General features: G+C 48.0%; 2 protein-coding genes across 7 annotated transcripts in view; one reads left to right on the top strand and one right to left on the bottom strand.

Annotated features, from left to right (window-relative positions):
* Positions 1–26,849, top strand: part of LOC144180620 (uncharacterized) — a 293,036-nt gene that overhangs the window by 124,720 nt on the left and 141,467 nt on the right. For 3 of the 6 annotated variants that reach the window (XM_077708962.1, XM_077708942.1, XM_077708938.1), the window contains exon 2: positions 6,637–6,835. The exons of 2 other annotated variants lie outside the window; for them this stretch is intronic. The gene's annotated coding sequence lies outside the window, so the exon portion shown is untranslated. The remainder of the gene's footprint in view (positions 1–6,636; positions 6,836–26,849) is intronic. One more of the 6 variants, XM_077708948.1, reaches the window with a different exon arrangement.
* On the bottom strand, positions 3,574–13,623 carry LOC144180662 (uncharacterized). Its single transcript, XM_077708969.1, has 4 exons — positions 13,463–13,623; positions 5,199–5,364; positions 4,565–4,749; positions 3,574–4,089 (listed from the first exon to the last, which is right to left on the bottom strand). The coding sequence occupies exons 2-4, from the start codon at positions 5,278–5,280 to the stop codon at positions 3,604–3,606; spliced, it is 753 nt and encodes a 250-aa protein (XP_077565095.1). The 5' UTR covers positions 5,281–5,364; positions 13,463–13,623; the 3' UTR covers positions 3,574–3,603.

The raw sequence follows: 26,849 nt of genomic DNA, 5'->3' as shown, positions 1-26,849 counted from the left end.
ACGCGCTATATGCCGAAGAGGCTGGCATCCAAAGCAGCGACATGGTCTGCTCTTACTCATAGCAAGATTTCCCATTCTCCAACTTCAGCTGCTCTCCAAAGCGCAGTCATACCGTCTACATTGGCAGTCCGCGCTGATTCGTGCCATGAAATGCTGCTGTTTACCAACCATCTGCTATCATGCAGCACCAGCAGAAATTTGGTGAAGTGAAATAGTGCCGGGGGTGGGGGGCAGGGGGAAATTTTTTTGCTGCGAAATATTGTAAGGTTTGGGGAGGTAGAGTAGTGTATTAAAAACACAATGAATGCCTACGCTTCTTAGGCGACGCGAAATAAATGTTTCGACGAGGGATCCGCGATAGCCGCCATCCGCCAGATCGACATCGGCAAGTTTGGTCTTATGGGGGGATCTGTTCAAGACGAACGAAATTCATTGCTTGTAAGGGCAATAAATCTTTACCTTGATCAATTATATTGTGCCTTGAGGATGCGGCAAAACAGAGATGCTTCCAGTGCTCACATGTAGCATCGTGCCTTCGGCGCGAGATGGGCCGCTCACGCGACTCAAAAAAACTCGAAAAATGTGTTTGCCCTAAGCGAACAAACTCAGTGAATGTATTCTTTTGTTGCGGCCTCCCGACGCTGGCGTATGCAGCGGGCGTACAAGGACACTAACTTTAACTACCATGAAATAATGACTACCGAAAATTATTTAAGTGCGCTGTCGCAAGCTATACGGACTAACCATATGTGGCTGCTATGTTACTCTCACAATGACGATGAACCATTCCGCGATTTCACTGGGGAAAAAGGTAACAAAACAATCGGTCAATCACGTAGAGAATGACATTATCGCGATATTTTTATTGGAATAATTTTTGGATTTTGCTCTTCATATTTTTGTTTCGTTGCTGCTTATTTTACTTTTCAATTCTTTCATGCTTTACCTTTCCTTTTTCCCCTCGGCATGAAATCATCGTGTGTACGCCACTGTCTCGACGCAAAGGGACCAAGAACAGGGAGCGCATACGCTGCCTGAGGCACCGCGCTTAGCTTAAGCGGACCTCGAAAGCAACAATGAATGAGCTTTCCTTGGTATGTGTCCGAACACAAAGAATCTTAAAAAAACATCCTTGGAATGCGTCACAACAGCACCAACCTTCAGAATGACTCGTTTAGGCTGTTCTGTCGCGCACTGGCGCACTGATTATCCGAAAGCGTCGCCCTTCAGTTGACCTTACGGTAAATGAAAGTGTTGCGGAGGTTGTAGATGCGGAAAGCTACATGGAGGTGCGACGGCCACAGCTAGGATAGCTAGACCCCACTTGCAATGCAGGCGGCCAGTGATGGCCCGAACCAACGGAACATCGTTCCTTTCGGGCGCCGCGCGGCCAGGCCGGGCCGTCGGCGCAGGCGCGTTCTGCCAACCGCCATCGCACTTCGCGGCCGCCAGGAGGCGCCACCCGTCGCGCACGTGCGCTTCGTGACATCACAGTGTTTACATACGGGGAGAGGTCCATTCATCTAAAGCACGCATTTTGCCCAGTATGACTCACCGTTTTCTTCAGCCATGACTCACCGTTTTCTTCAGCCACCTTGAAGGTGTCTTGGATGTCTGTTGCCGCCGCTGTGCTTCACGCGGTTCTGCCAGGCAGGCTCCCTTTCCTTCACCCATCAATTGCCGGCGATCCCACTTTTTCGGCTGCCAATTACTGCAGACCACTCCTTGCTTCCCCCGCCACAGCGTGAAGAATTCACCATTCTTGCTGCGTTGAAGTCTGCGCGGTTTTCCTTTCCGGAGGAGGAGGATGAACATCGTTATTGTTGTCTCCAGGAGATGAAGTGTTTAGTCCAGCACCACATATACCTTGCCAGCTGCTACAGCCCGCTCCACCAGCCGAAGCTGGTCGAACGGGCATAAGCTGGGCAGGGCTCGCCTCCGGAGGTCGGGAGATTTGAACAACTATTGTTTGATTGAATTCCGTGTGTGGAGAGGGAAGGCGCTTTTCCGGCGGACAACGACCCGACCGGCCAATTATTCTCAGCGTGGCAACATCGGCGACATGTCGCCACGAATTTGAGTGTCGGGCAAGACATGGTGTATACAAAAGGACAACGCACGCGTTCTGCGTCCCCCGCTTAGCTTACCCGAGGTTGCCATCGTTTGGGCAATTCGTTCTATGAAAGCGTCCGGGCGTTGGACAAGCATATGAAGGTTTCTAATAGCGATACTTTGGATGGATACGCGCCTTTGTTTACACGCGACGTTCCGCGCATAATAGGGATCACGGCGCCGACCGGAAAAAATGTCGGTGGTGTGGGTGGCCTAAGCGCGGTAACCCCCCCCCCCCCCCCCCCCCGCTTCCCCCTGGCTAAGCCACGGGTGCACACGAACTTTCCCGGTGGGGGCGTCGCCCCCTCCGAAGAAACTCAGAGGGGGGGAAGGGGGGGAACGCGCCCCGCTGCCCCCTCGTAGTTGGCGCCTATGGCTGGGATACTGTACAGGGCGGCGACAATGTTTCTCGCCAGCGAAGGTGGCATTCAAAATTGCGAGGTTATCTTGAAAAGACAAAATATTTCGCTTCCTGACAGCCGAACTCCTCACTGTCGAATCGACACCACAGATAGCAGCAGAGACGCGTGACCACATGGCGACAGTCAGGCATAGCTCCTCAAAACTTGTCTCGAACCGACACCGCACTCCTACCCAGCTTTCTCGCTTAAAATTCCAACTTCTCAGGAACCTAGCAAAACGACTTCAGGAAAGTGATATTTGGCATAAAGCCAAAAGTCAACGTGAAGATCAAAACTCTGGAAGAACTTTCCAGCATTCTGAATATTTTCTGTATAATTCGCTGTCACATCCTATTCCCCATGCATTTCTATGGGATGCTTTCCATGGCTCAGGAACCTAGCCGCACAACGTGCGCGACTTGAAACTGTGCACAAAGCAAGTTTTCACCTCAAATATTAGCTTAGAAAAGAACTCTGCATTTCGCTAAAAACTTTCATAGTAATCACTGTTCAAAGGACGGCCATGAGCGGGAAAGCTGCGCATGCACACGTAAAAACGCACGGTAGTTGGCGATGGGCATGAAAAAAAAAAGTGAAGTGCAATTACTCCTACTACCTGGTTTGTGGTTCACGTTATACAAGCAAAACCAGAAGTTGCTGCTACATTAGCCACGGGTGGCGCGAACACTCTGTTTATCATCATCATGAAAAATTTGGTTTTGAGGCGATTCTAGACGTTTTCGTAGCTGCTGGCTTCTAACAGTATGGCTGGAATACGCTAAACTGGTGAATTTCTCCAGCCGATGTTTCAGAAAAGGCAAAAATAATTAGTGATCAGGTTAACGACTTCGTTACATCAAGGTTAACCGCCGCAATGTCTTCGTTAGGTAGACGTCAGAAACACATGGGCTTCTTTTGGGGGTGGCAATCCAGAAATTCGTTACACGGAGGTTGGTTACATCCAGGATTATTTAACTTAAACTTACCCGCAAATATCCGCATTGTCCTCGGCTTTAGCGGGGCAAATGCATTGTGGCTAAAGACGGCCTGCGAGCTCCGGCTGACGCATTATTTTGCCACGCTGCTTTCGTTAGGGGGCTGTTCGCCCGGCAAGTGCTTTAGAGTCAGGATACAAAATGGAAAATATGTCTTTGAGGCGGTCTAAACGGAACGCAGCACGAACCGAAGTTTGACAAATTGAGCTCTTTAATGCAGCGAGGTTGCCGTTGATTGCCTTGCTGTCGAGTTTCGGCGTGCGCTCGATGGTGTTACAGGAGCCAGTCGAAGACGAAGGCTGCGTCGAAAATCGAGCTGTCCGCCTCGGCCCCCAAGGGCAGCCCGTCCCGAGAGTCATCACTCCCGGACCGTCCTCCCGGTTCCCCAGGAAGACGTGCTCCAAAGTGCGGTTCAGCACCCGGAGGTGGTAGGCAATCCAGCAGTCCGGAACTGCAGGCCCTCCAAACTGCTCCCCCTTGGCCACAAGCCGTTGGGGCTGGAGGCGCGGCTCCGCTTCGACGAAGTCGTGCAGGAGGCGCTCGAGAGGGCCTGCGCTGGCTGCCGCTATGGCCTCGGGCAGCTGCGGAATAAGCGACGAAAGAGAAATGCTTCACGTTGTCACCCGGTCGGTCAGGTATTGATGCCTATGCGACAACGTCCCAGATGTGAGTGAGCGCACTTATTCCGTCCTATCTGCATGTGTTCACGTTTGGAGATCCACTACATCGCTTCTCTAAATCCGGTTTTGTGCACCATGCATTATACTTCAGTGAAGAACAAGGCAATGAAAGATGTCCAAATTAACTGCTTTTATAGTCACCGAAGCGGCGTCTCTCGATCGGGTCAGTGTGGTGATATGCAAATGACGTTTTCCAATTTTGTTTTAACGTTTGCATTCGCGCCAGTACATCGCGCCAGCGTTTCTCGATACGTGTTGGCAGCTGGAAAAGAAACGGTTCAAAGCGCAACGCCTCATAGCCAATCCTCGAGTAGTCGAAAATTGCGGGCTCAGGCCACAGCCCCGTATGGGGTGCCTACAGCTTTTATACCTCTACCTTCATGGCGGGCTCCGGACGTCTTTCCGACGGCAGCCACCGTTGGGGCGGCAGCTCGAGACGAGTAAGGCGGAACGACCACCGGTACAGCCCCCGCCCAGAGAGCTGGACCTGTCTCACGTCGGCTACCGATGGGGCAGCGGGGGAGGCCGCATCGCCAGAAGCCGAACACGAAGAGGACGCCGCTGCACGAGAGATGAGGCGATGACGATGCGGCCGTTCCAACGACAGAAAGAGAAGAAAAGAATAACTCTCGTGCTCGAGCTGTCAGCGCTAGAGCGTTCGAGCAAAAAAATTAAAAAATAAGACCGCGGATCTTCCGTCGCGTGCAGAAGCTGCGAACGTCGATCGCATACACATGAAAGCGGCATTTGTGGTTGCCAATAAGGTTTTTTTCTTCTTTTCAGCTGCTGCCTTACAATATAAAAAGGCAACAAGCATTAACCCAATGCTGCGGTAGCGGTAGACACCATAGCTGCGAAGTCTTTGCTCTCCAGATCTGGCGAATGATGCCTGCCTGCGTTCGCTGCGAGATCGGTACAAGGCGAATCGGCTGTTGTTCTTTCGAAGAATCAGCTAGAACATATGTACAGGCGGATAATACGGGGGTGGAGCGAGGACGACCATCACTCACCAGTGTGCCAGGCGACGCTGACTGGAAGGCAGCGAGGCGATGGACAGACGTGGCTCGCGTCGGTCTGCACTCCACATTGCATGGCAGGCTGTGATGACGTGGTTCGCAGTATCCCGAGGGGAAAAGGTTCCTCTACGGCCGCCTGGCGACGCTGCTGTCGGTGGCGCTGCGACGCGTGGCAAGCCGAAATATGGGTGAACGAAAACAGTAGTTCGCCTATAAGGCCGTCTCCTTTCTTTTGCAGCACTCTAATTAACGTGCTCCAGTACGAAACGAAGTAAATCCCTTGGCCGTTGCCGATTCCCCTGGGGTACGACGAGCGTAACATTTTGATGGGGTCACCATCATCATCATCCTTGTCAGTGCATAATCAGGCTTATGAAACTCAACCTTTCACAAACGCGAGGTACGATAGATGAAGGACCCGCGGCCCCAAGAGTAGCTACAGTAGCGCCGACCGCCCACTCCACTCTCTTTTACTTCCTTCTCCTTCGGTGCCGCGGGGCCCTTAAAGGGACACTGAAGGGTCCCGCCGACATCGTGTGGTTACTTTTTCAGATTAAAGTCTGGTGTTCCCGAGCCACGTTTCGACGACGCTGGGTGCGTTTACGCGAATTTAGTTACCCTTCCCTTCGGCTGCAAAACTTCTCCCACGCTCTCTATCGACCGCTGTTTTAAATGAGTACCTATCGAAATATCCTAATTCGTCTGTGATTTATACAGATGCATCTCAAAAAGGCGAAAAAGCTGGAATTGGTATTTTTTCACATTCTCTAGATTTGAGTTATTTGTTACGAATCCCGCACTACACACCCATTTTTATGGCAGACTTTTAACCAATAGCTCTCGCTCTGTGTGAACTACCAATTGTAAACTACCACTGCATCTATCACAAATCACTCTATTATCCGATTCGATGTCAGTTATATTGGCATGAACTTCCTCTTCCGACTCTGCCTTGTACCCCACACTATTTGGTTTTGTTCCAAGGCACTGGAATGATGTTTATTGTGTGGTTAATTTTTTTAAACCTCGGATCTTAGCGGCAATGATAACGCATTTCGTAAACTGAGGTTTATAGCCGCTTTTACATGTTGTAACCAATTTAGTAGCAAGATTGTAGGGAGCAGGGGTTGCAGCTCGTCCACATATAATTTATTTATTTATTTACCAATACTGCGGGCCAGTAATATGGCCCTTGAAGGAGGGGCTACACAAGATACATGCAATATAACGAAGATCAACAACAACAATAATCGAGAGAACACGAAGACCATAGTCAACCATCGAAGTTCACAATGTGAAACTCGAGTTCTGTCATAAAATCAGCGGATTCAAAAAAATCTTTCGGGGCCAAGAATTCCATTCGGACACTCTTCGGGGGAAAAAGTGTGCTTGTGTGCGTCGGTTCTAGCGAAAATCTCCGTTTACTACGCAGGGTCCGTCCTGGGGCCTCATCAGTCGCTGCTACCGACGCGCGATAAGAAAACCTGGCGCAGCGGTTGCCGAGACTTCGCTTCAGCTGGGCCCAGGTGATCGCATTCCAGCCCCAGGTAGCTACAAAATGAAGGAACCCTCTGGGTTCCAGCACTTGGCAGCAGGGGCTGGACCACTTCCAATCGCCGTTTCCTAGGCAGGTTTGTTGCGCCATGTTCGCAGCTTGTTCTGCTCATCGCCTACTGCCGCGCCGATTGCTGCTTTTTTTGGCGCATTTGCTACTGTTTTGTGTATTTATGACGCCGATGAACGCCGAGCTCACAAAATATGTCCGTGCTTTGCCGTCCGAAGTAGACGAACTAAAAAAAAAACAAAAAAAAACAACAAAAAAAAACCACCTTTACCATCCCTGCCCAGAGAAAGGGGAGGGAAGCGCGAAAGCTTTTTCATATCGAAACTGCGTCAAAACGTTCACTAAAAGTGCGTCAAATCGATCCTCAAACTTTCAAAGACCCAAATCGCAAACGAAGTACGAACCCACGCGAGGATTTTTTGCGGCACACGAAGTAAACGCATCTACGGATAACCTAAATGTATACCGATACGTGGTTGATGTGATGAAATAAAGGTATACACCCCTTCTTCGTGACCGATGCGTGCATCGTCTTGTATGGAACCGTTCGTTCTTCGCGATTTTCAACTCACCGTTTCGACACAACGGAAGCCGGGTTTCACGCACGCGCCGTGTGTCGGGAGACCTTATAAGAGCTTTTCTGTCGACCAACTGGTCTATGGGAAAATGCGTTAGTTTTTTGACAGGACGCCATTGGTTCCACTAAAACAGATTTCGTTCTAATACGGCTGTCGCGTTAATATCCATCACATACGCTTGAACAGTCTGTACAGCAAGTGCCTTTGTAGCTTCGCATGCGCACCCTTGTGCTTGTCCGAGAAGCTAAGGGGCTACCGAATCACAAACGCTGATAGAATACAACTCCTGGGTGGAGGGCAGAGTTGCAACAGCGCGAGGAAAGACGAGATACGAGAGAGCGAAAACAAGTTCGGCAATTTCTCTCTGCGAAGATGATTGGGTGTACACACGTATTCGTTTCTCGTACAGAGCCGCGGAACGGCACCGCGAAGGAAGGAATCCTTGCACGACCTGCACGCTTTGAAGGCTGCTACGTCAGGCTTTTCACGAAAGGTACGAAGAGCAGCAACGCGCTCAGAAAGCGGTAACCACACGCACGCGCTTGCACGATGGGTTCCATGCGCTTGCGCTGCCGTGCGCCGCCTCGCGACGGCCGGAGACGAGGCGCGGGGTGCAGTGCGTCGCGTTTTCCAAGGTCTGGCGCAGATATTTCAGCGCGTGCCTACACTCCTGGGCAAAAGGGAGCAAAAGAGGGACTAAAATACGGCCATTAGTCTTCGCGGGCAACTGTTCATCTTCAAGTGGAGTAATTGTGGCAGAGTGTGTGCCGTGTGCACAAATGCGCACTAAATGTTCGTCCCCGCCGATTTTTAAGGAGTAACGGGAAGCTGAAACGTAACATTTAGTCCCTTTGCTGCGTCGTTAATGCCCGGTAATGGCGTCGCCGTTGCCATTTCTCGCATGTGTCTGTGGACAGTTTTAGATTTCCAAAACACAAGCCATTGCAGTCAGCGTTGTCCTTAACCTAGTGCCACGGGAAAAAAATATCGATGTTAATTATAAGATAAGCGCCTAGGGTTAATTTAGCGGCGGGAAATGGCAAGAAGCGGCGAAATGCGATGGACAAACGCTTCTCGGTGAGGTTATTATGATAATACGCTTTGTTACATAGGATTTGCGCGAGGTAGTAACGGCCAAAGAAAGATTTCAAGCGCGTCAACAATAACACACATATTAGTGACAGTAGCAAACGTTGATCCCCAAGCGTAATGGATATGTATATATTTAACAGACGAGAAAAACGCATTAGTTGCTGATGACAACTGCAAATTAAAAATGCTCGCTAAAGCTAAGCGTGTTAAAGTTATCTTTTGCCCTCGTTACATAACTACCTTGTGTATCTGCTGTAAGCTATGACGATGCTGCGACTGCTGTAAAACCGGGCTGTATTTCCCTGTCCCTATCGTGTAGCCACGCTAAATTGAAGAATTCAGGCTAAGCAAACCGAATTTGGTTTCGCCTATGCAGGCGAATATGGTCTGTTTCCCTATTCTGACGATAACACAGACGACCGCTTTAACATAGGATACCTAGATCACTTAACATGTGTAGCGAACACTAAGAAAATACTTAGTTTGCGCATATTTGTGCTGAAAGAAATTAGTCATCCGATCACCCAGCCACCTGTCTCAACTAGGCGACAAGTTCATTGTTTTTTACCAGAAAAAGTTATGGTTGTGTGGCTCTGCTTAGAATCGAACTGAGCAATAGTCCCTACGGTTAGCAAAGCGAAAAGCACAAATCGCTGTCACGTTCGCTTGCACGGATGGAAACTCGGACATCAGTTGCAATGAATCTGTCGCGTTGTACACAGCACTGCACGCTGAACACTTCAACACACATTTTCTACTGAAACTTCCGTCGCGCGGAGTGGCTTGGTGTTTAGAGATTTTTACAGAACATCACACATCATCTCATATTGTTAAATTCAGTGAAACCTGCTTGGCTGACTCAGTGGCTTTAAAACTTTCTAAGACACACTAAATCGTCAAGCACAGGCAACCACCTAGGAGGTTCATCCTCTGCATGATGCACTGCCGGTATAGGCTGTGCGCTTTCGATGAAGTTTTCCCCGGCAGGCCGGGCATTTATGTACGCATTCCTCAATGCCATTCTCGTCCTCCATATGCTATGAAGACTGAGGACCATGATAAAATCGTACGGCACACCGCCCTCATTTTTCACCGGTAGGAACCGAATTCCGTACGGTGTTATGGGTAAGTCCTTTCACGTACGTTGGATGATGTCCTAGTGTAACACTGGGTCCCAACAGTCAATAAAGGCTTGAGTAACAGTTTCCGGCTTTTTTGCACAGACTGCAGTTTGTTGTGCATGGCACAAAAATGTAGCAGAGAGGCGAGTTGGGCGAGTTGGTGTACTTGCATCTTGGGGAACAGCGCGAACTAACAGGGACACAATAAGAAAGAAGTGGACAGGACTAGCGCTGACTTTCAACTCGATTTATTGGAAAAGACGTAACTATTTATACAAACACATAATCCTCCTCCCCCACCACGCCACGTGCCCACACCAGCCAATGACATACTGTCACGACCAAAACACTCCACTGTTGACAATGCAGCTTTCTCAACACTGGAACACCTTATCGCGACGACCGCTCCAAATAACCAAATTCTTTTCCGTGCAGGACAACTGATGTTTCACTGATACAATCACTCCCCCACTTTCTGATGTAGTATGATTCCATCAAGTCTCTGGTACGCCTGTCTTTATGCTTAAACAGGATATCAGTCTCGCGGAAAAGCGGATAGCATTGGTGCTTACACGTGCGGCAATGTTCGGCCAGACGTGCGTAATCATCTTTTTTAAGCTTGTTGCGATGCTCCAATAATCGAACGTTTAAGCAGCGACCTGTCTGACCAATATAAACTTTTCCGCAAGATAAAGGAATCTTGTAAACAACAGCCACAGAGCACGGTACAAAGGGTGATACATGATTCACTACACACGAACTTTTCTTCTTTCCCAGCTCATCTTCAGCACGCCGCTGGACGGCCGGACAAACGCTATTTAATTTAACCGGTGAAGAAAACACTACGTCCACCCCAAACCATGCTGCTACCTTTTTCACCCCGTGCGACATCCTATGTACGTAGGGCAAAACAGCAAACTTTTTGCTCCTTTCCCTTGAGGACCCAGCCTCTCTAGCACCTCCCTGCTTTTTTAGCAGCCTTACCAGTTTATCTGCCGTCATCCTGAGTGTGGTGCCAGGAAAACCTGCCTCTTTAAGCCTAGAAACCTGACCAAGAAAAGCCTCACAGACTGAATCAGAACAGGAACGTGTCAATGACGCCCGTAAGCAGGATAAGGCTATTCCGTTCTTTATGAGCTTCGAGTGTCCTGAATTGTAATTCAACAGTGGTTTTTTTTACCTTGGCTTATACAGGAAACACACATGATCTGACTTAAAGCGAAGCCGTAAGTCAAGAAACTGGAGTTCATCATTGCTAGGTAATTCCAGGGTGAACTGTAGACCTCCTCCATTTTCAGTGAAAACCTTTAACACATCCATACCACGTTGGCTAACCTTGATCCCCGGCAGAAACACCAAATAGTCATCAACAAAACGAAAGACCGCTTCAACCATTCCCCGCAAGGCACTTTGCACCTCTCTGTCTACAGCGGCAAGAAAAATGTTACTTAAGACAGGAGCTATCTTGGAACCAATACAAACACCGTTACGCTGGATTAGTTGTTTATCTCCCCAGGCTACAACAGTGGCCCTCAAGTACATCGACAGGAGTTCTAAAAAGGATTCCACAGAAACCCCGCAGTCATTCCTAAAGCGAATTTCATCATTATCATCCTGTATGCATGACTTAACTGCTTTAAGCAACTTATCATGCGGTAAGGAGTAATAAAGATCGACCACGTCGAGGCTAATAGCCTTGAAACCTCCCATCCTTCGTTCCTTCAGGAACCGGGGAATTGCCTCAGAGTTGCGCACCAAAAAGGGGTCGTGAAAACACAGCGACGACAAGTGCTTTTGAAGGAACGAGGCAACAGCCACGCCCCAGCCTCGGAGACAATAGTGCGGAACGGTATTCCTATTTTGTGGGTTTTTGCGGAAAAAAAGGCTTCAAGTAGCAACCTTTTTTCTTTCTTCACTTGACCAGCTAGCGACACTAAATTCAGGCTGTCAAGCAGGCCCAAGGCCTTCTGCTTTACTTTTACCGCATTCTCTGATACTGGAACAAAATTCTTATCTAGCGCTTCACTAGCCTTATGTGCAAACATTTCATGAGGCATCGCGACGAAACAGCCTTCTTTGTCAGAGACAACAACCCTTAAGTTCTCAGCCACTAGGTCGTCAATCACGCCACGCAAACTTGAAAGCCTACAATGCGTACCTATAGTCCTAACCAGCGTGTCCACACACTCAGTTGTGCACCGAGGTCGCTCCTCTTCAGGTGCCTGTTCGGAGATGCGTCTCGCTGCAGCCAATTTTTCGATGGGAGGCAACCGAGGTTCGAACCCGAATTTGGGCCCAAGGGACAACAGATCTCTTGAGGCGTCCGCAAGTGACACTTCCCCAAGCACTAGCACCTCTCCTACTTGCGTGTGGTGCTTCTTTTTCTTGCGCGGAAGCTGGGTAAATGTAGAGGACCATAGCAATTCCGTCACACGCACTGACGACTGGCTCCACGCGCTGAAGTCCCGCTGCTGCGAAGTGAAGTCATGTTGTGCGCAGGACACACGGAGGCAGTCTTTGTAGTACCTTGCTTGTCGATGCCATTCCGCTGATACAATCTTGCAGACCCTTCTGGAATGACCAGACGATGGGTCAAGGGCACCAAACAACCCACGGGCATCTGGTGGACAAGTTCCCAGTTTGGCGTACCATGAAGCTGTTCTCGCGCGGCAGACACAGACTGCTATGAGGGCACATAACATTGCAGGGTTAGAAGAAGTAAAGTTAAAACACTGAAAAGGGCCCATTGTAGAAAGAATAAACTGTAGCAGAGTGGCGAGTTGGGCGAGTTGGTGTACTTGAATCTTGGGGAACAGCGCGAACTAACAGGGACACAATAAGAAAGAAGTGGACAGGACTAGCGCTGACTTTCAACTCGATTTATTGGAAAAAACGTAACTATTTATACAAACACAGAATCCTCCTCCCCCACCACGCCACGTGCCCACACTAGCCAATGACGTACTATCACGACCAAAACACTCCACTGTTGACAATGCAGGTTTCTCAACACTGGAACACCTTATCGCGACGAGAAAGAATTTGGTTATTTGGAGCGGTCGTCGCGATAAGGTGTCGGAGGAACAGTCGAGATCTCGAGCTAAAATTCTACTCTTCCTTGCGTTATTACGAATTGTGTCATGCTTAGAACGGCTTTTGAATTTAATGAGGATGTTCAGGATGTTGTCTGCTTTCTTTGTCGGAACCGGATACCACACTTCAATGTCATCCTCAAGAATAGGCTCATCCAGAAGTTCACCGATCCCGTGAAGAGTGTAATTGAAACATAAAAGTCACTATAGTGAGTAGTCTACTTATTTCCCTGATCAATTACGCGTTCGGATAGCTCAAATGAGTGTGTCGTGACTGTTTTTCCAGTGCAAGAGGGACTCACCTGATAACATTCCTATGGGACTCACCACTTCATGACCATCGGGGTTAAAAACCATCGTGCACCGGGGCGAAAAGGTCTGCAGATCCACGAAGATGCTCCAAACGGCCTAGTTTGCTTATTTCGGGAATATGTCTCTTCTGTACTTAAATAAAAAATAAAACTCTCGCATGGAAGGCCGCTAGCGCCACCTAATGAAGAGTAGCTAAACTAAAAGGCATTTTTTGTTTATTCTTTATTTCAGTAAAGATGTGCAAAATTTCCAAAAGAATCAAAGTAGGCTGTTAGAAGCATTTTGATAGACTTATAAACTTTTTCTATTGGCACACGGTGCGTTTTAAGCCCGTGGGTCGAAGCATTAGTAAGTCTCATAGGAATGTGGCCAGGTGAGTCCCCCTTAAACCAGCAGCATTGATTGAGGAATGTATCGCCTGTCCTCCAGCTGGGAGGAAAAGGAGGCAGACGCAATCCTTTCTCACGCCAACAATGGACGCTGAAATGTGGACGCTCACTGCTTGGTGACGACAAGCGTGCGACTTTCGGGTCCTCACGAGACGCGACGTGACGCGAGGTCAGGCCTGCCGGCGTCGGGTTCCCACACAGCTGGTACGTCGCACGGCCCGGTTGGCAGCTGGCCGCGTCACGTGCCGCCGCGCAATCCCGATGCGCGCTCAGCGTAGCCGCAAAAGAGCCGTGTTTCAGGCGGCTGTTGCACTTGAATAAAAACGGCGGCTTGGGAAGATACTCACTTCTCGTTCGAAATCGACGAGGGCGATGGGCAGCTCGTTACTGAGGAAGTTAGTCAAAATGGAAAGCGCCGTGGATATGGGGTAAGCCAAAAAGGACTTGGTCATTCGCGGCGTTAAGTTCTGTCACGTCAAGTTTGAGCTCTAGTAGAAATCACTACATCCAGTGTCCTCTGCAGCACATGATGGTCGACACGGAATCGTTGCCGGCACCTTCCACGTCGGTGCTCGGGATTCTGGAATCACGCATTGCACTTATCGCGCAGTCTTATTGCCTTGAAGACCCTATGGAGGGGCATTTGTCGCATAGGCGGCGCGCGTCTGCGCGAACATACATGTAGCCGCATGTTATGCTGAAAGTTGGCTGCTCACGCTGTTCTTCAGTGTGGAGGAATAGCGGCCAGTGGCGTCATACGCAGGATTTCATCTCGGGAGGAGCCGGACTCCTCTCTCTCCTGATAAGAAAGAGGAAGAATAAATAGAGGGAGGAGAAAATAACGAAAGAAAAGAATGTGTATCTGAAATAACCAAGACATTAATTAAAATATAATGTAGGAATTTGGGAGCGCAGTAGCTGTATTCTAAGTAACATTTGAACTGTTTATTTCACTTGTCCTTCTATTCAAGGGCGCTGCGATATGCTGGGTGGTCGTGGCAAGCGCGCCATATCGAAGCCGAGCAAGCTTGGGGCCTCGCATGTAAAGCAACACAAAAAATCGCTGGTCGTAACTTCATCATCGGCTGAGTCAATGGCCTCGCCTATTCCTCCTTTCCAGCCAGGGAATCTCAGCGGGAGAGAGATGTGACCGCCTCAACCCCCAACCACTCGCGTACGCCAGAGGAGTTAGGCTACTGCTGCACAAAAAAAAAAAAGAAGGAAGAATTGCAACGTTGAAGGCAACTTAAAAGGGAATACGGCCAAAGTACGGTTTATTGCTGTACGGTCCATTGGTGCACGCATTGGTGTAGGGCAGGTGTACGGTCCACCGGCGAGCGGACTGCAAAAAGTTCATAAAGGAAACAAATGTTTGCCATTCGGCGGAAAAAACAAGAGGAGGGCCGAACCAATAGTTACTTGGAATGACAATGTGCGGACCCCGTGGCGTATGACGATTAACTAATGTAGTGGCCCGGTGCTGTTGCTTCTGGGGAGCGGTGTTTGAGGTACGCGCGCTGTGGGTTCCGGATACGGTTAGGAGCTGCGACGCATTCTGACTATGTCTGAGCACAAAGCAACATCCAGGTGAAGCAGCTAGTTGAAAGGTGTGATAGAAGGCCAGCGGGTTGAGGCGCCGATGAAAGTGCCAAACTTTGATTAAAGCGCCATACAAACACAACAAACGAGAAAAAAGAGCTTTCTTTTCCTCTAGTTTGTGATCGTTTGGTGCTTTAATCCGGGGTGAAAGGTTTCCAGCTTGCCCAAGTCCCTACCCTACTGGAGTGCCAAAGTTTACACTTGTTGAGATCTATTTCCCAGCATTCACAGCAGTTCTGCACTTTGTTAAGGCCCCTGTTTCATCTGAAGTGTTGGTTACTGTGCAATGCAAAAGAGCGCTAATGTTGCGTACTCCGTGTGGGCTAACGTACGGGATAGCAGAGTACCCCGGCTATAGCTTCGTTAGAGAAGGGGCTACGCGCCGTACACTAGCCCCGCGGAATCCGAAGACTCACGCACGGGTTCAGGTGCTCACATGCGGTAGACAGACTTCGGCAACCCAAAGTAAGGCTTTATTGCCTGGCAGATACAGGGCAGTGGCTCCGTTAGCTTGCTCAAGCCGCGGGGACTCTGACCTCGAAATCTGTAATCGCAGTCGCGGGAGCGGGGGAGGCATCCCTTGCGACCGGTCAGGGCGAAATCTCTCAGCAGGGTCCCGTAGAGCCAACTGGGTTCTCAGTGATCGGGCATTGGGAGTAGGCACTTCCCAAACCACCGACACCAGCCGAATCGCCCAGCCGACTCCCGGCGGAACGCTCGCTCGTCCCGCAGGTCGGCTCCGGAGGAGAGGTCTTCCCCTGGTCGGGGAGAAGGTGGCGCGAAAGAAGGTTGATTGATTGATTGATTGATTGATTGATTGATTGATTGATTGATTGATTGCTACTGGTATCCTGTTTGAAATGGGGTAATGACGTGTCATCCTACCGAGAAAAAACTGCTGCTCTGAAAAAATGCCGCTCTGAGGGCGGGCACAAAATACGTTTTTTTTTCTGTTGCAGGTGGTATCTGTCCTAGGCATTATTCCCCTTTCTGCTGTTCGTCAGCCAGCATTCTAATCTTCTTCTAGTCGCCTCGGCATCCTTGAAGTTCACTGCCTCTGTTCTACCCTTAAATCCTATGGCTTCTAGAAGCCGAATATTTCCCTCGTGAAGATTTGGATGGCTACACTCACATTCTAAAACTATGTGCCGCACAGTTTCTGTTTCTTTTCCGCAGACCACGCATACCCCATCTTTTTCTGTATACTTCCCCACAAAGTTCTTAGTTCTCAAGCAACCTGCTCTAGCCTCAAAAAGCAAAGCACTGCTTTTTGAATTATCGAAGAAATTTTCCTTTCTGATGTTCAATTTCTCAGCCCTGTACATCTATAACGACGTTTTATCTTCCATTTTTTTCCGCATTATTTATTCGTTTCTATCGGCCTTGCTTCTTTTTTTGGTTACTTTGGCTGTCTTTGATTCTTCACTGTTATTTCCGCATTTCATCGTTAGCCTTCTAGTGTTCCTTAACCATTGCGTGTCCACCCTTTTCATGATAGATACCCAAACATTTTAGCTGTCCACCTACGTTGATCCATTGCTCTCAACCTTCTCTCAATATATATTTTACTCTGAGCTTTTCGAACTTCAAACGACGCCCAGCCCATATCTCCCTGTACTTCTTCGTTAGTTGTTTTACCATGTGCTCCTAAGGATAAACGGCCTACCGTTCTCTGGTTGACTTCAAGGCATGAAAGAGCGTCCGATTTTAGGCAGAGTACTACATTCGCAAATGTGAGGCCCGGAAAAATTACTCCTTTCCACATTCCTCTCACTACTTCATATTTGTTATACACCCACAGAGCTCTATGCTTCATTATAGCAGCGTTGCGCTTTCCTTTATTCTTAAGTTACTCCTCGTCAATTCTTAAGTAGTTTTCCCCTTCGTGTATGCACACCTCCAAATATTTATATTCGTGGACTATGGGTAATTCGCTATCGTGAATTGACACTGAGCCAGTGCGGGTGTCATTAAACCATTATTCCCGATTTTTCAGTGCTAAAACTTAGCCCGAGGTCTGTGGCTTCCTGGCCACTAATAGTTATGAGCCGTTGCATATCGCTTTGGTCATAAGCTAAAAGAACAATGTCGTCTGCGTATAACATTTCCGGAATATGCTGTTGTACCACTTCGCTTTCCACATATGCACTAAGTTTAACCCTAATTGACTTCCTTCCAGCTTCTTTTCTAACCCTACCATGTAAAGTGTAAGCAGTACTGGGCTCAAAGGGCATCCCTGTTTCAGTCCTCGATGGGTGTGGAGCTGCTGTGCGCATTTCTGCCCTTCTAATGTCAGGTGGACTCTATTATCTTTGTATATTGCTCTAAGAAACTGTATTAAAGGAGCCATGAAGACAAAATACAAGTTGGCTTTAGTAGAAAGACTGCTTAGTCCCGATAACAATGATACCAATATCACCGCGATCTTCGAAAAAATAACGGAGATATTAAAGAAAACGTTGGAAGCAGTCGCGACCCCCTAGCCAATTTCCCGCAACTTTTCTATGACGTCACGGAACCTTGTTTGTGCGATTGGCGGCCGCCTAACTGACCTGTCGGGACGACAGATGACTGGACGTCTGTAATGGGGCCTCTAGTTCCATTTGACCGCATCACTTGAATGCTAACGTGCAGTTAACGCACTGAAAATTATGTTTTATTGTTGGCCCGTATGACGTCATGCTTGCTCATAACACGTCACTGTGGCGCAAAACTTGAAAGTTTTTAAATACTTCTTGCTTTTTTTCCCTTAAAAAACATATTTAGGGGCTGTAATGGAGCTGAGTGATATACTGAATCCTAGTTCTTTCAAATTAAACAAAGTTGTATTTTCTCTTCATGGCTCCTTTAACTCTTCATCTAAGCCCTGGAATTTCAGCACCCTCCACGGCAGTTCTCTGTTTACGTTGTCATATGCCCCTTTAACGTCCAAGAGCGTAATCGATAATGGTCTATTCTGAGCTTTCGCAATTTCAATGGACTGTGTTATCACGAACAAATTACAACCCAAGCTGGTCCTTCCCCCGCGCCTTCGCGCAGACGCTCACGGCGAGCCGGTTCGGCGTGTCGCATGGGGTCACGAAGAGGTCACGACCCACGTGACGCGACGGCTGCCCAAAATGACGGCTTCCAGCTTGCCTAAACATGTGCAGGCGAGGCGTAGGGATACAAGGGTCCCCAAACCCGAAAGTGTTTAATCCTTTGATGATAGAAGCTTCGCACTTTTCCATCGGGTCTGTCGAATTTCGTAACAAAGTGGGAAATATCTCGTAACCTTCACCGGAAACACAAATCGCCTGTATCATTTCCCGTTTGTTTTCATGTCTTAATGCTGCCAAAAGCTTTTTAAGCGTAAAAAAAAAAAAAAAACCCAACTCATTTCGCTCTTCAGGAAGTGAACTCAACACGGTTGTCAGCGGATTGTTCTTGCTGGCAAGACGAACAAAATTTCAAGTGCTACTTGGGAACTACCAAACTGCGGTCTAGGACCACCCGTATGTTTCTCGAGAGCAACAACCTTGATCTGACTGGCGAGGCACTGGTGCAGCGCTTCAATGAACATATCGCCCCGCGCTGCTGAATGGAGCTGCAGCCTTAGAGTGCGCTAGCATAGACAGCTTGTGAAGCTACTTCCTTTGGCGGATACGACAAATGAAGGTGAGCTTAAGCAAATTTTATGATTATTCAGAGCAGTAAACACACGGACAATGTGTGTGTTAAACCCTTAAAGTTTGAAATTTAGCAAATCCCCCTTTTGCTCACTCGTATCTGAAATTCTTCGTTTACAAGTTATTTTTTGGGACGGTACGTGATATATACTATGGCAAGGACAGGAAATCCATATCAATGGTAGAAAATATCAGTCAGTTCTACTTTTTGTGAAGGTATAGAGAAATTACGGTTTTCGAAACTCACAAGTTCTTTCCTCTTTTTTAACAGAGGAGATATTTCTCTCTCCGCAAAGCGCCTGGACTGAGAGAAGCATCAATTGGCAAACAAGGAACACATTAAAAAATGAAAAATAAAAAAAATTACCCTCCTGGTCCTTCAAAAATTCTACAAGCCCTTTTGGTTGCGTCAATCGCGGTACAACAATACATGAGCTTGTGCATTACGTTATTAGTAAAACCCATTCTCGTTACTTGTGTGTTATTTCGAGTAGTAGACACAAGTGAGTCTGTGTGGGAGTCATAAATCGTTTTTTTACCTACAGTTACCCGTGCGTCGTGGGTAGCTGTACTGGGCCAAAGTCGGCTCTGGATAATTCGGCGTCGCTTAAGTGAATTTTAGGTTAATTGGGAGTGATGGGCTAATCCCAGCAATTCTACATGCAATCCAATGGAAGTGTTCGCTATGTAATTCGAACCTAAGACCCATTACATCACTTTGTTGGAAGTTATTTTGAATAACAACCATCGAGGTGACCGTCCTTTCTCAAGAAAATTCAAACATTTCAAGCGCAAAAAACAGCGCCGGGTTCTGTAGTGAAGGCGGTGAAGCAGCAATCAACGAAGTGACGTGCGCAGGCGAGTGGTGGTTAATCGAATAGTGCAGCGGGTGCTCAGGGAGTATTTATCTTTCGGCGCGGTTATTTCTCGAAACGTCGAATTACAACGAGAACACTGGAGATCATAGATTTTTCTAGGTTAGTGACGTCAGGCCCAAACACTTCTCATCAAAATAACATCGCGCGTGCGTAATTCAAATGAAAGGAAATGATGCAGTTTGCTTGAAACACTAATAATACAGCCGGGCGCCGAGGGATGGTAAAAACAAAACAGAAGTATACAAACAGAATGCAAAGTTTGGGGCAGGATCTCAGGAAGTGCTTAGGCATTCTCTCTTCAGCCAACAGTCTGTAATGGTGTTTCAGCTTCTTTCTGTTCGATACTTCCGCTAGTCGGATTGCCAAGTGGATAGCTCCAGCCTCCGCTTGTTAGTTCGTGTATGTGAGGGTCATGTATTCACAAAGACTGACAGAGTAGTCACCTACCACACTTGCTGCCTGCTACTTTCGTACATCCCAAAGTCGATGTATTGTGTGGTGTCATGATAATGGCACTTTCCGCAAATGAACTTGTTCATGCCATATCGCCTGTCCTTCTCGACGTTTGGATCCATGTTTTTTGGTAGAGGAGAGCTTTTATGCGTGGTTGCTGGGTGGATGACATGTCCGTGATGGCGGGCGGTCGATTCCTTTGCCGGAGGGGTCGGGGTGCGTGTCTTTCATACGATGGCCCGTGCCGATTTTTGTTTCGGAGACACGCCGTCGGTGCCCGGACAGCGGTTTTTCTAATTTCTTCAAAATCACTTGCAAAACAGGATTTGAGGACGTCATCATCATCATCATCATCATCAACAACAACAACAACAACAACAACAGCCAATTTAGGTCCACTGCAGGACGAAGGACACTCTCATTGACCTTCCCCTCCTAGGCTGTGCTGCCCAAGTCTACCCTTTGCCTCCGAATTTTATTTCACCCCTCCATTGAGTCAATGGCCTTACCCTTCTTATAAACCACTCTCTGGGTGTCCATTCTGTCATCCTGGTTGCCCACCGGTTGCCAGTTCGTCTCAAGGTAAAAGTTGAGAGGTGGAGGGCTGCCTTACATTATGTAGTGATGATGGTGTTAATTTGATTTTATTTGGTGCGGGAAAGCGTATGGCACGCTAGGCTCGGTGATTTCCGGATCACGATAAGTGGCTGCATGTGCCTTATCATTTCTTCTATTATTCCTGCCATTCTCTTGGTTAGGTGTTTCATATTGTGAGCAACTGGTTCAAGATTTTCTCTTCTTGGCTATTCGGAGATATTCGAGTTGTACCCTCAGCATATCGTTGAACATCACCGTGTTCTGTGCAATGGGGTGGGTGTTGGGAGCATTTAGAGCAGTTTTAACTTAGTGTAGTACGTTTTTTTGCCAGACATCTTCGCAGGCCTTCCTTCCTTTATCACAGCGTGGCTTTAATGTTTTGGCGCTCTCTTTAGTCAGGTGGCAGAATATTGGCGCCTACGTAAGTTCCTTGAAGAGAGGGTTTCTGATATGTAAGAGTGCTATGTGGATCAGCATGGTACTGGGTCGACTGCTAAACTCCATTCCGGGCTAGCTTTCTTCATGGTGAATGTCACAATCTCTTCGAAGCGTTTAGGTTTTCTGTGTCTTCGTGGCTTTGGAACTTCCCTCGAAGGAATGTTTTTCGCTGAAGGCGGAGTGTTTAGGGAGAGTCACTGAATCGGTGACATGTCCATGATGACGTCCATGCAGTCGTTGTTTCTGTACGTGGGTACGTCTTGAATTTGTTTTTGCCAGGCTCTCTTTGTGAGCTATGAGACGGCTTCTTCGGCTTCCTCAAAGGTGTTACAAAGACCAATTTGGGAGCCTTTTCAGGGGCATACCCAGCTTTCTCGCTCAAAATTACAACCTCTCCGGAACCTAGAAAAACCACTTTAGGAAAATGATATTTGGCATAAAGCTACAAGTCAACGTGAAGATTAAAACGCTAAAAGAAAATTTCAGGTTTCTGAATATTGTTTTGTGTAATTCGCTGTCAAATCTAACTCCCCGTGCATTTCTATGGGATAGTTCCCATGGCTCAGGAACCCAGTCGCGCAACGTGCGCGACTTGAAACTGTGCACAAAGCAAGTATTCACCCCAAATATTAGCTGTGCAAAAGAACTTTTGATTTCGCTAAAAAATTGTAGAGTAATCACTGTTGAAAGGACTGCCATGAGCGGGAAAGCTGCACATGTGCAAATTGGGAGGTTGAGGGTTGCGTTATACGCGGTATTGATGACACTGTATATTTGGCTTTCTTCGTTGTGGGCAACTTTTGTGTACGGCAAGCTGTACGATATCTCGCACATGATAAGTGACTGCGGTAGTCTCATCATTTTTTACTTATTCCTGATATTCCACTGGTCAGGCGTTTTACGATGTACGCCAGATGGTTAAAGATTATCCGTATTTTTCCAATGCGAGATCGTCTCTGCCGCTTTGCTGTAGGGCCATGCCGAGGGTAAGCCCTGCCGCTACCTTGGCCTTACCTAACTAGTTGACATTAATTGCTGTCTCGCGCCTCTCTCTCTCTCTCTCTCTCTCTCTCTCTCTCTCTCTATATATATATATATATATATATATATATATATATATATATATATATATATATATATATATATATATATATATATATATATATATATATATTACGTGGCTCTTCTCTGGGATGAAATTCCGTTAACCTTTTAGCATGAGTTGGTAACTTGGCCGCGTGTCTCCACCCATCGCCAGATCTTGCGACGGTGACCGGGCCCGCGGGTGATTGCAAAAGTAGTTAAACTTTTTACTGCAAAGCAGTATATGTCTAACCCCCCCCCCCCCACACACACACACACACACGCTTTTCATTCCGGTGTCATCGATTTACCCGGCGCCCCTCCGGGGCTCCTACTCACCACCCCTGACACCTCTTTCACAACTGTTTTCCCCCTCGCCTTCACCGATGCCCCTTTGGCAAGTTGCGCAGTCGGCAGATAACGGCGATATGCGGTTATCAGATGATTGAGAAAAATAAACAGAAGCATGGATGGGCGTAAAAAATGCACTGAAGATTACTACACTTCCTGATATGAAATTTGTGCGCAACGCGAGCTGCAGACTTCTAGGTCACGGTGAATTTCTACTGCGTTTCAGAAAGTCTTCGCATGATCAGCGAACGTACGGCGGCGTGTGCTACTCTACTGCTACCTCGCAGTGCGCCTCTGCCGCCGGCCAGCACGTTGCAAATCGTGTTTGAACCTCCCGCGCAAATGTCGTGTGATTCCGATTAGACTCGCACAAGAGAGCAGCGAGCATGTTGTTGCTTATCGGGTTTGAACCTCCCGCGCAAACGTCACGTGGTTTGGATCAGCGGAGATTGGAACAAATGTCTGGTGAAAGTGTCAGAGCAGGGCGCTCCTTGGTGGCGATACATTAAACATGTATGAGGGAAATGCAGTGAAAGATGACGCCGTAGCCGCACGTGTCGTGCTCCACTTCACCCTTCTCAAGACGCTCCTCTCCGGTTTCTTTCTTTCGTCGCTGCTGCGTTCGCTCACTCGGTTACGCAGACATAAACAGACGCCGCTCCCACGAAGCCGAGGTAACAGCTGCCAAAGGGCTGCCCCCTAAAACGACCCGCCGTCGCCGTTTCCACTCAAATTCTCTCCGAGTCTCTCCCGGTAGAAGAGAAACTTCCCCAGTTGGAACGCCGGCTTGAGCCCATATTTCTTTGTCAGCTTGGAAGGCCTTCCGAGCGACATTTTCTCCGTTGTCTTTCACGCCTCAGTATGCGCCATCACCGGTTGCCGGTTTATGTGTGCACGGTTTGCGGGTAGAAAAAGGGGGGGCGTGCATGCACAGCTAGGCTTCATGCCGCTACTGATGAAATGCCGGTTGTGCTGTATTTAGATGTCGAAATTACCCGGCTCAATGCGGTTATTCGGCTGTCCTCCTCAATCATGTGGTTCGGGTGTGGCTTGATGTGTTACACACGCATCTTACATGCACGGTAGGGTGTATACGAGGGGGAAGGAAAACGGAAAGCCACATGTTTGTACGCGAGAATAGAGCTCAAGGAATTTCATGTTTTAAATCGTTATGGGGCGCATGCATGCCGTTCGCTTGGAGGAAGATCAGCAATAATCGAAGCGTTGGCCCGAAAACACCCGCGACTGGGGGCAAAAACAACGGAAAACTGCTGGCACCGCCGTTACCGCCTCAATTTAAGCTGGTGGAGTAGCGGCGAATCCCTCCTGGATGAATAGCAAATTGCCCGCTTGGAACGCCGGGGTGAGCCAATATCACTTCTTCAGTGGGCTTTCAGGGGATATTTTCGGCGGCGTCTGTCACTTCTAAGCACGCCCGCATGACCGGTTGCCGGTTTATGCGTGCGCAGGTTTGTAGCGGAGAATAGTGGGAGGGAGGAGGAAAGGCGTGCACGCGCAGCTATAGGTTTCATGCCCGTACTGATGGGTGACATGTCCTTTGTGCTGGTGAGAGATTTAAACGCGGAAGTTAAACGGCCCAATGGGACCTGTCTGGAGTCCTTAGTGCTAAGCGGATTGTGTTTGTGTTACACAAACAGTGACATGCTTACGATGCGGGAGGGACACAGAAAGCGCCATGTTTGTCTGGGAGAACAAAGCTAGGATCCTTCAGAGCTACATTCACCTAAGTGGCTAGGAAGTATGCTGCATCGCAAATTACAACAAACGTGTTTTGTTTTGTGCATTCCGTGGACTGCGTCCAGCTTTGCAGGTCATTCTTCTTCACAGGGTGGACGGGCACAATTTTTTTTTTTGTTATACTTGCATACATACCGTTTTTTATTTCATAATAGTGCGCATTTTGGTTTGTTTCTGCTTATAATCTGGGCCTTCCTTGCTTTTTGAGGGCGTAGCGTTAATGTTTTGCCCTTTTTAGTCAGGTGGCACAATATTGGCGTTTTGATATGGCACTATTAGTTGCAGATATGTGACCCACCAGCTTACTAGGAGGAGTGTGGACAAATGCAGTTCGTTTGATTCTTTGTTATGGAGAGGCTTGTACTGCCCTCTTCCGTTGCTGTTACGCCAAACCAAGAACTGCTGTTTTCATAGGCGAACGCAAAAAAATTATGTGACATTATTTTTATGCTGTGTTATCGCTGACTTGAAAGCCGGCCTACAAAACCTACAAACCAATCGCTACAAAAGTTTTAAACCACGCATCGTGTAAAACTGCGCCTGTTGCAAATTGACGCGTATTCCACGGCGCCGAAGATCGGTGAATTTCTCCCGTATACCACGGTGATGGCAACCTCCGTTTGCAAACTGTTACGTAAAATCATTCTACTTTTACACAGACTGAATTGGCCAGTATGGGAAGTGTACGTTCCCACCAGCTGTTTATATTACGTCACGTCTTCTCAGCCAATACAGTGAGGTCGTGGAATACTAGCAGTATTGTCGATGGATTGCGGACCTGTCTACGTTGTCACATATGGGGTATTTCGTCTAGTTTCTTAATGTCGGCCGAGAATTGGGCACCTTTACTACAAGGATAAAAGGCAAACTTTAGAACTGGCGCAAGTACGCGCCAAGAAACGTCAAAATGACGAAAGCACTTACAGCCGCTTTGTCAGCCCGAAGCACGTGACAAAACAGAAATCCGATTAAACAAAGCTTTCGAGGAATCCACGAATTCACGGAATATTCGCCTAGGCGAGAATAGGGCACCTGTTGTTGGTGCGGTGTTGGCAGAGGAAAGAGCCGAACCATGTCGCTTCGGGTGCGCATGTGTCGCGCCATTTTAAGAAGGTCCGAAGGTCAGCGCCAACTCAGCAGCGCACTTTCTCGTTGATACTGGCATCGCACATCGCACCAAAAAAAAAAAGCTGTGCCAGGCAGCTGCATCTAGCAGTGTAGTAGTAGCCAGGACGCCGAAGCACGCTTCATTCCGCCTCCAGAAATAAAATATAGCTCTAGTGACGGCCTCCAACCACATGCTCAGCGGAGCCCTGTCTACTAGCTGACGAAATTGTCGCTCAAAACAGGCGCTGGTCTTGACACGATACAGACTTCAGATTTCTGGATAAAAATACCCCCTTCACATTCAACGAATGTAAACTTCTGGTAAAAGTTTAACAGCTCGAGGAACCTCTCAACCCAAATTTTGTAAGGGCCATAAAACTCTGCTTCCTCGTCGAGGGCAGCAATGCAGTGTAACATAGGTTATCAACTCAGCGTACGGTGGCTGTAAAACAGATCCCCAACGTCGACGCTAAAAGCAGTGCGTTTACCTGATTTGGAACGCGCTCAAGCCCAAATCTGGATTTCCTTAGTGTAGAAAACGAACATCCCAGTATGTTCCACAATTGCGGAGCCGTTTTAAAACTCCTAGGCCGTTTGAAACATTACGGAACACACACCGGGGCGTCCGTTTTCGAAGCCCTCGCATTTTGAACGCCTCGCATTTCGAAGACACGTGGAGCCCCGGGAAACATACATAGAAGCTGAGCCATACAAGTTTCGATTAAACGAAACTGATGTGGCACACTAAAAAATTCAGTGCCCTGCTTCCACTCTGGAAAAGAATGGCCAGCAAAGATGTGGTGCAGACCCTCAAATTGAACGACAAGATGCTTTGACCGGGCCGTACTCCGAGGACTGCACGAAACAAAACACGTTTGTCTGTAATTTGCGATTCAGCATGCTTCCTAGTTAATTACTTGCATAAGACTTGGACGGACTGAGGCGCATCTCAGCAGCTACTATGACATCGCAATTGCGGCGGCCGCGGCGCTCGCCTACCGATAATTTAGCCATGCGCTGAAAGTGTGCAGTAAAAATAATAACAATAAAACGCTAGGGGTTCCGGGGGATACGACTTTATTTCCTGGCAAAAAAGCCTGTGATTGTCCGCCCATAGCGACACGCACACAGGCGACAGACTTTTCTTAGCAAGCAAGCACGGTCAACGTGTCATCCGTCCCTTCATGAGATTCCAGAACAAAGAACCCAGCGAATGCGCAGGCCGCTGGGAGAAGCCGCGAATGGAGTATCCTAAAAACTTTATTTTAGAAAATATGGGGAGGGGGGGGGGGAGGTTAGAAAGACTAGGGGGCTGCGTAAAAACGAAATAGGGGCCTCATTTTTCTCCTGACTAGGAGCAGTAAACTTCGTGGCGTTCTGAATAAACACATTTGATATTGCTAGTTTTTAAATGTGTATGTTTCACGAAATACTTCGTTAAATCTGGAATGGCGCTGAAGCTATTTCTTTAGCTGGACTTCATAGAAGCATTCAGCCGTATAGGCACCTGTGGAGGAATACGAATTGGTTCGTTAGATCGAGAAATTCATAAGATCGGGTTTTGT

The sequence above is a fragment of the Haemaphysalis longicornis genome, unplaced genomic scaffold (assembly GCF_048455015.1).
Source record: "Haemaphysalis longicornis isolate Haplotype H1 unplaced genomic scaffold, Haemaphysalis longicornis Haplotype H1 scaffold_1, whole genome shotgun sequence".
Taxonomy (NCBI): domain Eukaryota; kingdom Metazoa; phylum Arthropoda; class Arachnida; order Ixodida; family Ixodidae; genus Haemaphysalis; species Haemaphysalis longicornis.
This window is presented reverse-complemented; position numbering and strand designations above follow the sequence as displayed.

What these genes read in the sequence shown, in the direction of transcription:
- LOC144180662 (XM_077708969.1), bottom strand. Translation starts at nt 5,280, where the DNA reads ATGCAATGTGGAGTGCAGACCGACGCGAGCCACGTCTGTCCATCGCCT. An exon ending in CAGCGTCGCCTGGCACACTG is followed by an intron (nt 4,750 to 5,198) that starts GTGAGTGATGGT and finishes TCTCTCGTGCAG; the next exon opens with CGGCGTCCTCTTCGTGTTCG. An exon ending in GTCCGGAGCCCGCCATGAAG is followed by an intron (nt 4,090 to 4,564) that starts GTAGAGGTATAA and finishes CTTATTCCGCAG; the next exon opens with CTGCCCGAGGCCATAGCGGC.